Below are 14,990 nucleotides of genomic sequence, written 5' to 3'. Positions count from 1 at the left end.
CACTTGGTAGCATTAATCTCATGCCCAGTGGACTAAGGAATTGCCCATTTTTCTATAACTTTCCATTTAAAGAAATTGCTGCAGGTAGGCCACCTGATTCTCACCAGTGATGCCTATAAGCAATGGAAAAACAAAGTCAAGCTGTCATTGTGGGTATTTGTATACAGTAATAGGAAATGACAGAGATGCCACTTCATCTTTACCTTCTTGACTAAGCCTATTAGCAAACAGCATTATTAATTATGTGATTATATACTTTTATTTCCTTTTCTGCTTATATATTTTGAGAGCAAAAGCCTACCCAGTGTTTCACTTGCATTTGCTTCCTTTCTGGTTTTGGACCAGTGCCTCATTTTTGGTGTTCAGCATTTCTCCTTATATTGGAGGAGGTCAGAGTCTTTCCCGTACCAATACAGTCCTAGTCCACAATCCTCTTTCTGTTGTTGAAGTTTTACTCCCACCCCATCTAACAGTATGCAACAATATTATCCTTGTGTGGCACAGGATGTGTGCTATCCTGAAATTTTGGGAGTTAGTTTAGACTTATTTTGCAGTCTAGTTGTCATACCAAAGCATTTTCTTTCTGCTGTTACAAAGTGACTTAATGACACTAAAGTTCTGCTCTATCAGTGAATGACACTTTGTTGCTTCTGAGGCCTCGATACCAGATTTCAGGTTCCCATTACTTCTAATGGAAGAACTTGGTCTCTTCAGAAAAGTTCTCTACGGCAGGAGGGCTCTGGGTTGGGTTTTATAATTCCCCACTCTTTGCAGTTATTTTCAGAGCTCTCTGCAATTCAACTTGCAGTGAAAACACTTTGATTCTTGGGCAAGATGGACTGGCATAGCCTAGCTGTTCTGGGTGATCTCAAGCTGCTAGGCTACTCCTCTTAAAGACCACATTATGTCTGAGAGTCATTAATGATATTCAGTTGTTCCAGGCTTCAGTCAGTGCTGTTGTCTTGCTGAGCTATGAAGAGAGATTCCTATCAAAGACAAGTGAAAAAGGGTATTACCTTCACAGTGCGGTTTTCTTCCAGTTCTTTGGAAACCATCCTATGTCAATAGAGGAGGTCATATAATGCAAACTGGGTAGGTCAATAGGCAGATCTCTATGGATTGTACAGTAGTGTGTAATGAGTGTTCCTCTTCAGTTGACAGTATAATAGTTAACAAGGGGAAAGCTCACTGTTGATATTCTCAGGCTCTTCTCAAAGTCTTTACATTAAGCCGCTGGCAGATTCAGACAGAGATCTTCATGCAGTGGTTTATAGCACATTATCAAATAGGAATAGGAAATTCCTTGTTCAAATCCAGGTAGCAGAACACAGATTATTCTGTTCGTCCCTTTTCTTTTGCTTGATCTTCTCCTCCCTCCCCAAGTCAGGCATGCCAGATTGCTGTAAGGCAGCCCCGTTCAAACCCTGAAGCTAAACAATACACTATTTGCTCTTGCTTTGTTTCATTGTAGCTAATTTAATATTCTGAAGAATGAAGCATACTGCCATAAGAGCATCAAGCAAGCAAAATGGGTTTGATATGTTCTACAAGAAGGAACACCTGCTAGAATGACATGGGTTCGCAAGCAGGAAAAAGATTTACCCTTTTCTTCTTCTTCCACTTGGAAGAACGTTCTTTTTGGGTTTTTGTTTGGTTTTGATTTTGGTCTGCCTCCCGCCCTCTTCTGTATTTTTATTCCCCCATAGCTTTCTTGTCAATCATTGCCGGATTTTCCCTTTTTATTTCTTCTAAATCCTGTGTACAGACATGCAGATGGGGGAGAACAATGCTAGAGGACTTGGAATTTGACTTACTCTGGGCAATAACTGCTTGAAAATGAAAAGAAAATTCTAGGGGTTATCTGGTTTTTCTATGAACAGAAATTAGCTGGATGGTTAGTGGTTAAGCTTTAGACCTGAACAGATCTCTCTTGGGATATATTTAACTAAACTTTTTCACCTGTTTGGTTTTTGTTGTTGATTTGTCAAGGTTTTTCTCTGCTGCCTTTCCAACGAATAGCAACAGTCTATCTACTCCACAGTGGTTAGTATAGCACAGAGCTTGATGCAGCCCTGGTTGAGGTCAAGCACTCCAATTCGAACCTCTCAAGGGCTTTCTCTATGTGTTGCCAGTGTACTGGTAAAAATGACTTTAAACTCTTGTCAGTGCAGTTACTGGTGCATGCATCACAGTCCTACTCAAATAAACCTGTCACAACACAGAGTCAGCAGCTAGAGAAGAGTACAAGGGCAGGCCTCTAGCTTTTCATTCGAGCATCACTAAACGTGCACAGAGTGCCCAATTATTTCAGCATTATTGAGCAAGCCTACAGGAGGACCCAAGCCTTGCTACATTAGATTTTCTTTAGTAATTTGCTCAAGTACCGCTGAGGACACTTAAAGGGCTTAAAACGGTGGCTGCAACCAGTTTCCTTTTCTGGATTGTTAATTCAGGTTTTCTCTTTCAAATTAACTTACACTGCATGCTGTGCAGTAGCGCTGGGAGAACTGTTTAACACTAATTTTCTCAATTTTCAGCTTTTTTTTTCATTATATAACTGCTTTTACAGTTACATATGTTTTGATTAGATGTGTACATGGTGTGTTTCTACTAGAAAGAGAAAAGCATAATACCTCTGTCAAAAAAATAAAAAATTCACCAAAATGAATTCATTTGCTTTCTTCTTTTTATTTTTTAAGTTTTGTTGTTGTTGTTTTCCAGTTCGGTCTGAGTTTTACCAAATATGTTGTGTCCAAACATCTGGACATTTTTAAGGCACCAGGCTGTTTGGATTGATCAGATGCGTTGATTGATCTGATCAGTCACAGTTGATGTAGGTGATCAATTAGACAATCCCCAGCTCCCTGAACAAATTCAATATCTGTGTTTTGTTTTTCACAGCAGCAACAACTCCAGGCCCAGCACTTGTCACATGGACATGGTCTTCCCGTGCCGCTCACTCCGCACCCCTCTGGCTTGCAGCCTCCAGCCATCCCACCCATTGGCAGTAGTGCTGGTCTCCTGGCACTCTCCAGTGCACTGGGGGGGCAGTCCCACCTCCCAATTAAAGATGAGAAGAAGCACCATGATAATGATCACCAAAGAGGTAGGCCCTGCCAGAGGAGTGTGTGGCTTTGGTTTCCTTTTTTTTTTTTTTAAATTCTCCTGTTTAAAGCAAGCGAAGGTGGGGGAGGGAGGAGCAATTTTCAGAAGATTTCCTAGCTAATTACTTCAGTGTTTATTATCAAGCCAGGAATTGTGTTCAAATGCTGGAAATACAGTTTTATAAATCTGGCTGTACAGCATTAATAATTAACTGTACAGAAAAGTTAACATCTGTGCAATTTATTATTTAACAGACATCAGGATTCTTTCTTCAGAGTATGATAAATGTATAATTTTGTGTAAGCTAACTAGTATTTTTCTCTTTCTTTTTTTCTTCCTCCCCATGCCCATTTCCTGCCACCATATCTCCCCCTCCTTATGCATGGGGGCTGCTCTGCATGCAGACAGAGACTCCATCAAGGTAGGATTCCGTTTCATAGGTGTAAAGCGTAGCTCGACAGAGCTGCGTGAACACTGCATTTTTCTGAAATGTGGCACAGAGTGGTGGAAAAAGTCACAAACTAGAACTGGGTCGTGATGCTTGTGTTGATTGGCAGCACCCTGCATAGCCTGTGTATCACATTTAGGCAAAGGCTGGTAGTGGGGCAGCTAGGATTGCAGGCAACATGCTGAGCAATGAGTTTACCGGAACAGCATTGAGGCTGTTCTTGGGTGGAAGGAAAGGTCTGCCCAGGGTCTGTGTCCAAGCTTTTGAGACAGAAAGAATAAGCCAGTAGTCTTAAGTCATTTGGATGCTGTATATTGTAATTCTGATATTTCCTTATAATGCAGTTGAGGAAGGAGAGCTCTGTCGCTCACAGGGGAATGCAGGGTGCTGCCTGCTATCCTGTAGTTGGAGAGGAGTGAGCTGCCCTTCCCTCTGCCCTTCCCCTGATGAACGTGGTACTGAAGCTTGCACTGAGGATTCTGCCTTCCTTTTCCAAAAATTAATTTTCAGGTTCTGAGTGACTCTGCAGCATACCTGTATCCTGTGTAAGGTGATGATAATAAGTAGATGTAATAACATACCTTGCAACTTGTATAATTTTGAGCATTCAGTAATAGATACAAGTATGATTCAGTGACATGTGATGCTTTTCCGTACTGATAGCCATCAGAGTCTCCCAGGCACTCCTGCGGTTTTAATGCTGCAGATGGAGAGATGTGTGTTAGTCCTGTCCTCTTGTTTGTGGGTCTGCTCTCCCAGTTTGCATGGTTTTCAGAAACACAAGGTCAAGCCTTATTAGGTGCTGCTGAGTGTGAAAAGAAAGATACATTTCTCTTATAAACGGCAAGACCTGTACCAACCTTATGGAGCACTTAGTTTGTCAGGTTTCTAGTTGTGCTTTTTTTAGGAAGATGTAATATATTCTTGAGGCTGGGGAAGTGATGGAAGAGATGTTCACAGCATGAGTCTAGTGTGCATTACACAAGATTAGCAGGATCTTGTCAGGCAGATATTACTAGTGTTCCCTTTATGGTGTTGGGAGAAGCATGGTTCTGGGCACAGGCTTCGCCCCCACTAGAGACCTGTCCATCCAGGGCTGACACAAAAGCTGACACCTTGGTTCTTTGGCAGCTACAGGTGGGGACGTGTCCCACAGCCTATCCCAGCACACCCATTGTGCCACTGGCACTCCTGACATGTCCCATCCAAGCACAACTGAGCCAATAGTTGTCAGTTCTGCTGTTACACACATGGCTCTGCATAACAACCAGGAGCTGACAGGAACTGTCAGTTTTCACCATGAGCAGCAAAGGCACTGAAGCTGCCTATCTGCCGACCTAAGACAACAGCGTGCTGGATTTCACTTCAGCCTTTTTGTCATGAGGGCTGAAAACTGCTAATACTACTTAATGCAATGGGGCTGGAGTACACATTAATGACAATTTCCCTAGAAAACCCAGTCTTCATTGTGAACAGATGAGCTTAGTCCATTTTCCTTTTTCCTGCACTCAAACAAACAAATGCAAGTGGGATGCATAACTAACTGTGAGAGGACAAAACCATGTGGTTTCTTGAGTGAGTTTGCTTACCTATATAGTTGAAACCATGATGATTTCATTCAAGAAAGTGACTGAGGAGAATTGCTAATATATGCCATTCACTGTTTCTAAACAATATATGCTAGTCATGTTTTTGTATCATGTGAGGTGTTGGGGTGTTTATGCTGGCATAGATATTAGGGTGAGCATTTGTACTGAAAAGGCTGATTTTGTCTGAGATGGATTCAAAAGTGCTGTTATTCATACAGCTTCCAGAAGGAATGAAGGGCAATTTCTTTGTGTAGTTTACTTTGAAATGATAAGTAGATGTTTGTCTCGAACAGTGGTCAGGTTGTGAATTGGCTTGTGTGTCAGTATTATGGGGCTTACTGCCAGCTTTGCAAGGTGAAATAGTTTGCTAATTTCCTTAAATGTTTTCAGTGATGCCCAGAGTAGCAGTTAGTTGCTTGTTCAATCGATCCCTCCTCCCTTAAGTGGTTCCCGGTTAAGAGAGGCTTTTTATGATTGTCTGCTGTGTGACTTGAGACAGTTTTTGTCAGCCAGAACCAGCTGGAGTCTGTGTGCTTGTATGAAATAATTTATTCATGCAGGATAATGCTCCTTAACATTTAACAGGTGATGAACGTGACATAAATTTCCTTCTTCCTTTTAATTTTTCCTTTTCCAATGTGCAAACAGGCAGGCTCTGGTACTCTAAATAGTAAGTAATTTTTGGCCATCTGTCAAAAGGAAATTTCAATACAAATTTAAATTAATGATGCCTGAAATTTTTTATAGCTCCTCTAAAAGCCTCTAATGTGCAGAAAATTCTGAATCTGTTGGTAGTAATTAGTGTAGCATGTAATGAGGATATGGGCAATGTTATACAGCCCCAGTGTAACGTTTTGATATGGTAGCAAAATTTTGATTTATATAAGGTTGTGCCTGGGTTTAATTGTGAGAGACACTTTAAAGTGTTTTCTTGCTGATATAGATTATTAAGCAGGGTGGATTTTAAAATAGCTCATGAAGTGTAAATTTACGCTTTAGTGTGGAATTCAGATAACAAAGGTACAGTACCCATTTCTACAAAGAAAGGAATTTGGCTGAAATGACCCATTTCTTGCCACTATTTACAGAGCTTTGGATTTGCTGGGCAGTTTTCTTACTGAAACTTGCTGTCTCTATCTGCGCTGGTCCTGACTCTCCTCTTAGTTCAAGCCAGGGAAAAGGCAGTTTGCATCACTCTACCAGACATGACATGTTACGCCTGATCCTGCCCAGCACCTCCCCTCACTGAGTAGTTCACTGCTGAAACTGAGTAGTCACCTTCAGGTAATATAAGATTGTCCAGGAGCTGTTCCTAAATAATAGATCAGCATTGACACTGCAAGCTCTGTAGAGAAGGGCAGCTTTGGGAGCTCTTTGATTTCTTCTTGGATCCAGTCCTCCAAATTCTTTGCAAAGTTTGAGGTATGGGAAAATTCTAAACGCTGTAAACAGGGTCATGGGAGTGCTCTTTGTGCAGTGGCAAGGCTGTGGAGCGGACAAAAGGAAGGGAAGGGTGGCATGTGCCAGGGCTGTGCTCAAAGTGCAGCCCTGGCTTAAGGGCTCTGAGGGAATATAATATGTTTAGACAGAAAGACAAACAGCTCTGCAGTTAACTGCACAGCTTTTTGTGGAGGACTTGGTGTGTGTCCTTTTCAAAGCCATTAAACTTATTTTTTTTAAGAGGGGAAAGAAAGGGAAAGGATTATTATTTTAAGTGGATTCTTTCTTGTAAATTGCACTTGCACAAGTTTTTTTCCACCTCCTGTGAGGACTCTTGGTGCAGGAGGCATGTCCTTCTTTCCAGCCCTAGTATCATCTCTGGAACAAAGGTGGCAAAAGTTTCTCTGGTGCTTAACAAAATTCCTTTTCTAATACATTCCCTTTGGAGAAGCTATGGAAACATCTTGTGAAAAAAAGCTTCACCTGACAAAAAGTAGTGCAGTGCTGGCACTCTCTTCCCATAGCTCTCAGTGCAGCAAATGGAATGAAGGAGCTCCCAGATACTGGCTGGGCTGTGCGCCTGCCAGAGGCAGCATGGATATCCCCAAGCAGATTGTTTAAGAACCTCAGAGTCTCCTGACGCGTGTTAATTCATGCACAGGATCCATCATGTGTAACTTTTTATCACTTCTAATGTAGATCTCTTGTTCTTTATATGCCTGTTAAGCATTGCCTTTCTTTTGGGGTTGGTTGGTTTGTTTCTTTGGGTTGTTTTTTGGTTGTTAGGGTTTTTTTCTTTATCTGATTTTTAAATTATTTGGGGCAGAGACTATGCCTGTAGTAAGACTTGCCAAGGTGATGAAACCTTTTTTCATTTTGATCTGTTTCAGCAGTAACAAGTGCCAATAATTGAAAATTGCAGTCTTGTGACAGGAATAAAACACCTAGTTTGAGATTCTTATGGGGGGGAAAAAGAATTATAGAAGAAAATATATGAAATAATGCATCAAATGGAGTTTTGGGGTGGATTTCTGCCCAACATACTGATGAATTGGGAAAAGTCTGTCAGGGCAAATTGAGGTGAATTTAGAAATAAAATTACTTTTGCCTTAATCTGTGTGAAAGCTAATAATTACACATGTGGGCGATACAGGGAAAGTGGATGGATGCGATTCACACATTACATTTACATTTGTGGTAGCAGGTGCTCCAGTGCTTCTCAAGCTGTTAGCCATTATTAAGTGTTTAGACCTCTTTTCATTTAGTTGTGAGTAGGCTGCTTACTCCTGAATCTGTGAGTAACCTGATGCTTGGAGGAGATGTGTGGATGCACTTCTGGAAAGAACAAAATACTTTAAAATAAAAATCCCCCAACATATAAGATTTCTGGATATTACCAAATGTAATTATGTTGCTGACTGTGTTCTTCTGCTGATAGAGGAACACCACATAAGCTGCTGTTATTTATTTTGTGGACTTTGCCCTCATTATCAGGTTTCTTTTAAATGGGACTTCCTCTAGAGGCGTGAGTGTCCTGCCAAATGTCTCAGCATTCAGTGTTGTCCGGTCGGCTGTCTGTCTCTGCCCAGACACGCGTAGGGTGGTTCTGGGGCCGCTCACAGTTCAAAGGACGAGTCTGGACTCTTCAGTTTTTCAGTCTTCAGGTTGTTTATTATTTCTTATCTACAGAATTTTCTTTCTGCCCAGCCGAGGTCTGACCAGCAAGGCAGCCAAGGGCACTCTGACCACCCACGGGGCGGTCGTGTCTTTTTATACTAAAACCTACGTACATCATATTTACCTTTATTTCCCAATACCTTTCACCCATATTAGCAAGTGCACCTTCATCATGAACCAATCCCCAAGTGCCAACATCACAACAGAAAATGGATGACAAGAAGAAGAAAGAAGAAGGACAAGACACACCCTGATCCCTCCATCTTGTCTCCATAACCCCCCTGTACCAAAACCCTAAAATCTGTATCTCACCCTGTAGATACATCATTCCTGCACCATTCACTCCCAAGTGACTCTCGTGTCCTCAAACAGGTGTCACATCCCTAGAGGGGTCGAAATCAAGCCACCAGACATTCCTGGCAACATTCCAGGATTTCCGAGCCCCCCAAGGGTTCTCTCGGTAACTCTGGACATCCAGAGTGATGTGCTGAGTTCCCACAAGTGTCTATGAAACAAGCCAAAAAAATGTGGCTACCTGTTACAAACTTAAAGGAATTTGCAGAATTTATTTCCTGATCATTTTGTTATTTGGCCAATTAATCACCATTCAGCTAAAAAACACTTCACAGGGCAGATATTTCAGACTCACATGGATTCTGTTTGTACCTTTTGCCGTTCAGGAATGAAGCTTTGCATATATTTTGCTTTCTCTTATGATGAAGCAGTAGTTTTAAACAGAGCGGATTTGAACTACACTGCTCTGCAAGAGGTGTGGTTTTGGGGGTAGCATTAACAAATAGTAATGAGTAACTTCTGTTGGCTTCTGATACAGTAATTTTTTCAGTATTAATTGATATCTGCCTCTGGGTGTGTAAACTGTGCCGAATGTAACAGGTGCCTTAATTCCAGAAAATGTGTTGTAATTGTTTGTTTGTGGAACAGATGAATAAATATCTGTGGGGCATAGCTGGTCCTCAGGTGGTGAACGTGAGTGGATTAATGATGAGATTGGGTGAGACATGCTTGTTTGTTGCAGTCTTGTCCAGTAACTGTCTGCTGAAGCAGAACAAATATTAATTAGCAAGGTCCTGTTTGTTGTCTCAGTCTATCTTACGGAGCTGATTTTTTGGCTCTGCTTTTTTTTCTTGATAACCTTTTAATGGCTAAACTTGTAGTGTGTCATTCAAGCTCTGTGGTTTTTAAAAGGAACATGAAACTAAACCTCAGGTGTGTATCTCCCTGCTGAGTTTTTTCTTCTTTTCTCCCCCCCACCCCAACTGAGTTTTAAATTTCTTTCATTCATGCAATATCACATCTTTAGTCTTTTTCAGGAGGTCATCTGGAAAGTTTAATTTAGTGTAGAGTACTCATATTCATATGAAAGTGACAGCATATACTCTGGCATCAAAGAATTAGCTGCTTCTGGTAGTTTTGATGGCTCCACCTCTTTTACCCAATAGCTTTCTACCCAATTCTGTCTATTAATGGCACACTGTCCTCTTATCTTACATCTTTGTGCACGTTACCACAGGGTGATTTTTACTCAGGGGTGTCCCCACATTTGGTCAAATTCCCATAGTGCTTCCCACTGTCAAACTTTTGTATTGCCACTTGGTGATTTAGGGTAACTCAAATATTCTCTATCCAGATGCTCTCTTCGCCCAGAAGGCAAATACATACATGAGCTCTAATTTTTAACCTGAGCAGTCATGTCTAATTATTTCCATGGCAACAGACTGTGATGTTGATAACACAGGATTATGATTTCACATCATAGAGTAGGAAGAGGAAGTTTGCTGGAATGAGGAGGTGGGTGGAAAGGTCTCCAGTGCAAAGGCTTTGACAATATAATGGCTGGGGGAAGAGAAGTAAAGGGAGGAAATTAATTTGTTTATTCTATCTCTTCAAGTTTTTTCATTGTAAGCATGCAATTAAAATCATGCTTTACACACTGGATTTCATGTCTTACACTCGTTTACTCATAGTGGATGAATTGGAATGAGGAACACATTTGCAGGTCAAGTTACATAGACGTTTGTCAATGTAATGGGAGAAAAAACCAACGTGTATCAATTTTTGCCAAAAGAGGGACACAGATTATGTTTTTGACTTATAGATTTCTGTTGGCTGTGTTTTTTTCGTTTTTTGGTTTTGTTTTTTGGAGCATGTAACATTTTAATTTTGTCTTTAAAAAACCCTTAGGTCCAAAGTAACTTGAAACATCCCTTATTTTTACATGAATCAGTGGACTCCTTGGGTATGCTAAGATTATCTGGTAAAGGGAGGGAAGGGACTTCACCTTCTGGATTCAGTGACATGTATGACATGCATGACATGCATTGCAAGTTTCTGTCATATGGCTGAAGTCACTGAATGCTAATAGTATATTTGTATGGGTCTTCTTATCTCTTTTCTGGGAAAGGAGCACATTCCTAGTCCAACATGATTGGCTTAGGGAAATGGGTAGTCTGACTGATATGCAAGTTGTTATGCAAGATTGTTGAGTGCAACATGAACTACAAAGTTTTAGCTGTGCTTTGAGGGAAAAAGCAATTAGACTGGCCAGCAGGAATTGGCCATTGAGGGAAGTTTGCAGGAAAATTGCACTGTTTCCTGCTTCTCTTTGGTACAGCTCTAATTGAGTTGAATAATTAATTAAATATCTAAAGCTCGATTAGCCTATTCTGCATAGCAATTTGAAAAGTTCTGTCTTTTCTTAAGCGACATTTGGCCTTTTGAAGAACAAAAAATTGGAAATGCTAATGTTTTTCATCCAACTAATGGAAGAAAATAAAAATGTCTCCATAGCAACAAAGCTTCTTTCTACATGGTTTCCTAAAATATGCCTGAACCAGAAGCAGATGCCTGATTTGAGAATCTCGCCTTCTTCAATGTAAACAAATAACTTATAGGCAGGTGTTAGAAATAATATGGAAATCCTATTAAAGAGCCCTGGGTTCCTGTCAGTCAGGAAGCCCCTGCCACAAAGGGGTTGGTTGTCTGAATAAAGGAGGCAGAGTAAATTCTCGTTAGGCTTTAGCTTTTCCCAGGAAATGATTGTCTCTGCATGCTCTTTCTCCTGCAAGTCTGAATGCAAGCCATTTCTTCTACTGATCCCTTCTGCCACCCTCGCTTTCTGCCTCTCTTCTCCTGCTGGATTAGCGCTTGATGTCAGTGGCGGCTGCTGCTGCTTGGGGTGTTGTGTCATTTGTGATTTTAACCCCCATTCCCTCCTGCCCCTCCCATCTGCAGTGCGGCCTTGAGGGGCTGCAGAGAGGACAGCTCTGGGAGAGGTGAGAGGACAGCTAGGGGAGACACCTGACACTGGCCTGGAGTAAGGAGAGGAAGGGAAGTTCTCTATGTGAATTTATAAATTTTGGTAAAGGTTTTGGCATGGGTGGTTTGCCTGTGTCATGTATTGGGATTCCAAATAAAAGTGTGGTTTTTCTTGTGTCATGTGTCTAGAAAGTTGATGATATGATCTTCATTCTTTTTAATCTTCTTTTGAAGTTACTGAGAAAACGTTCTTGCCATCACTTATCTGTTAGTCTAGTGTGACACTTTTGTTGCATTTGCACTTTCTGATGTCAGTTTTGTCCCCAGACACGGCTGTACTGAGGTCTGCCCTACAACAGCTTACCTGCCAGCCTACCTGCAGGCTGTGGGTGAAAACTTCAGTGCAGGGCAGGTGCTGAGGACATGCTTTCCAGGGTCTCTAGGCTGGAAACGGAGACGATGTGTTTGTCTCCTCACATCCTGTCTCTACATTCCTTGTCATTCCAGACATAGTGGCGCTCTTAATAACACTCAGAGGGTTAAATGTGGATAAATACAAAACAAGGCTTCTGAAAAGCCTAAAGATTATCATGCAGCATTTCTCGGACTATAGCCCCCGAGACGCACTTCATAAAGCCAATAAAGCGCGCGCTGGTGGTCTCCCGTTGCCCTGGCAACGGACCACAGGGCACCCTCTGTGTGAAATGCATGAACATCTGCGAATTAATCTTTTTTGGTTTGTTCTTTCCTTGGCACCAGTGGAGCTGTGCTGGCTGGTAGCAATAGGGCCAGAGCTGGAGGGTACCCCAGGGATGCCCCAAGCTCCTGGCAGAGGGGGTAGGGCCAGGTCCTTCCCCAGCAGTGCTTCCCACAATGAAGGGATTGAAGGAATTCAGCCTGATGTCGCTTTTTTTTCTGGGATGCTGTTAATTTGCATTTGGGTGCACTGGGGGAAGAAATTAAAAAAGTATTTTTCCTAAGCTGAGGTATTGTTTGGCTTGTTGGACTAACATGAAAAAATAATCCAAGAGGAAAATTGAAGTCTTGTGTCCACACGACATTTTTACTGGACTTCACCACTCACGTGCTTCACTGTCAGAAGGCTGTAGAAGAAACGCAACTTGAGGGGTAGAAAGTCTTGCAGAAACTGTAAAATGGAGACATGTAGCAAAAGTCAGCAATGTGGCAGCTGACCCAGCAAGAGGCTGGGTCCATGCTTAAGAGATGCAAATCCTGGAGATGGTATTTTCCATTGCCTCCTGAAGGACTTATGGAGACCACTGGTGCAGGGCCTTCTGCCACCCTCACCCCTGCTGCGGTGCACCAGGGGTTCAGGTTTCACATCTAGCTCCAGAAGCTGTGCTGGCTGCTGGCTCTGACTGCTGGCTGCCAGCTCAGGGCTTGCCCCAACTTTCCACCAAGTCTCAGGGAGGACTGTAGGGGGAACACTGTGAATGTTGTATCATCAGCAATTGCTGGATGCAATCAGTGTTTTAATGAAGTATTGAAAGTGAAATGCCACTTAAATCTCCTAATTGCATTAAAAGGACAGCAGATTGCTCTGTATCACTTCTTTTTGATCTGCCAACTTAACAAAGAGTAGCAAGGAGCTTTTAAGTGAGGCATAGCAGCCAGTCCAGTGCTACTTGTTTGTGTACGAATATTAGTAGGCACAGCTGCACCTCTGTTTTTCTGCCACACAAGAGGCAGTGAATACAGCTGTGGGAATATTCTTAATGCATACTTATGAGTAAGTGGGGCAGAGGGGTGGGAGAAGGAAAAGATTCAACATGGGTTGTTCCTTTTTTCCATTAAATGGGTAAGCTGTCTATCACAGACTCACCATACAGAGAAGCTGGCATATTTCAAGCCACTATATTGTTTGAAAGAGGGCATAGAGTGTTTTCTTTGCTATATTAATCTTGACACATCAAAATAAACTCTAACACTGGTTTTGCTGGCAGGGTCCTGCTTTGTCAGACTGGCATGTTCTGCGGAAGTGCAGTGCAGGAGTATGGAAAAAAGGCCAAGAGAGGTGTCTCCCAATTACAGCAACCCCCAGAAGGGTTTTCTGCAGTTGTGTGTGGTTTGTGTTTGGCACAGACCACACACAACATAGAACTCTTCAGCTATTGCAGTGTATTTCTGAGTCCTTTTCTCTTTTTATTATATTAACAAAGTGGACTGACTGTATAGAAATCACTAGTTACATTGAGTTGAAAAGCCAGTGCTGACCTAAATAACATAAAGCTTTGCCTTGTGATCTTCCAATACCAGGCATTAGGAAATCGTTGTATCTGGCTTGTAGAAATTGTAGCTTGTACCTGTGTGTTTATATTTCTCCTCTCTCCCTGATATATTTGTTGAAGCCATATCTGTTGATGCTATACTTCTGTCTCACCTCTCCATTTCTTTTAAAAATATCAAATTGCAATTTATTTTATCCCTGGAAGAAATTAATGTTTTGCTTTTCTTCCCTGCTTTGAAAAAAGTTTTGTGCCATGACCTCCAACTACTATTTTGTAATGAGCCTTGCTGTCCAATAGTGCAGCTTATGAGAAGAATTCAGTGTCTGAATAATTTAAAAATAATCTTTTTTAAATCAATTACAGTAAACCGTGTGAGGTTAGAGAAACCTTTTTCTGTCATTCCCTTGCAGTACAGTATTTTTCTGAGCCATGTCAGTATGTATAATTGACATGAGAGTAGCAGTGGGACCCCACCTTAAGCATAAAGGCATCTGTCAGTGATCAGTTTGTTGCCCTTAGAAAAGTAGTGTGTGCTCACCATCTAGCCTAAAAGCTCTATGTCACACTGCAGGAGTTTAAAAGCAGTGAAGTTATTTTCCAGACCTTTAGGATTCTGGTGTCCTTTACGAAGGTTTTCTGGTGAACAGCATTACATTCACCTATGGCAAAGGATGGGGGTGACATTTTTCAATGCTTCTTCCTATTCTGCTGGATGAGAAACAGGAGACACCTTCAAAAATTGTGATGTTATCTCTCTTTCCCATACTTTTTAGGGTATTCAGCATCAGACTGTTTCTAGTGTATCTAGCATCAGAGATTTTTCCCATTTAATCTGTGCAAGTCACAACTCTTTTGATACCAGGGGTTTTCTGTTGTACAGTACCTCTCTCTGCAGTACCCTCTCTGTTGTGTCTTTGCTCTCTGTGAACCTTAAGCAATTTTACAAATTATGACTATAACAGTCCTGCTAATACAAATAAACAAACTTTGGGTTGCAAATAGCAATAACCTGATTTTTAATAGTAAATCAAACAAAAGTTTCCCACGAAGTAGTGTAAGGCTATAGTGGTTACTAACAGCTGTGGTGATCACAGCCTGATGGAGCTGCTGCTATTTAGTAGACAAATGTTTCATGATTGTTTTGGACAGAAAGAAGAAGAAAAGTTTATTTGATAGAAGAAGTCTCATGTTGACAACACACAACAC

The 14,990-nt window shown here is 41.5% G+C and overlaps 1 protein-coding gene across 3 annotated transcripts in view; it reads left to right on the top strand.

Moving 5' to 3' along the window:
- The window catches only part of LOC136568635 (transducin-like enhancer protein 4), a 97,818-nt gene that overhangs the window by 51,123 nt on the left and 31,705 nt on the right, over positions 1-14,990 (top strand). For 2 of the 3 annotated variants that reach the window (XM_066568729.1, XM_066568727.1), the window contains exons 7-8: positions 2,902-3,106; positions 3,510-3,526. In XM_066568729.1, the coding sequence (XP_066424826.1) occupies positions 2,902-3,106; positions 3,510-3,526 (222 nt within the window). The remainder of the gene's footprint in view (positions 1-2,901; positions 3,107-3,509; positions 3,527-14,990) is intronic. The other variant, XM_066568728.1, reaches the window with a different exon arrangement.

The sequence above is a fragment of the Molothrus aeneus genome, chromosome Z (assembly GCF_037042795.1).
Source record: "Molothrus aeneus isolate 106 chromosome Z, BPBGC_Maene_1.0, whole genome shotgun sequence".
Lineage (NCBI taxonomy): Eukaryota > Metazoa > Chordata > Aves > Passeriformes > Icteridae > Molothrus > Molothrus aeneus.
Note: the sequence above shows the minus strand (reverse complement) of the source record. Positions and strands in the feature narration are given on the sequence as shown.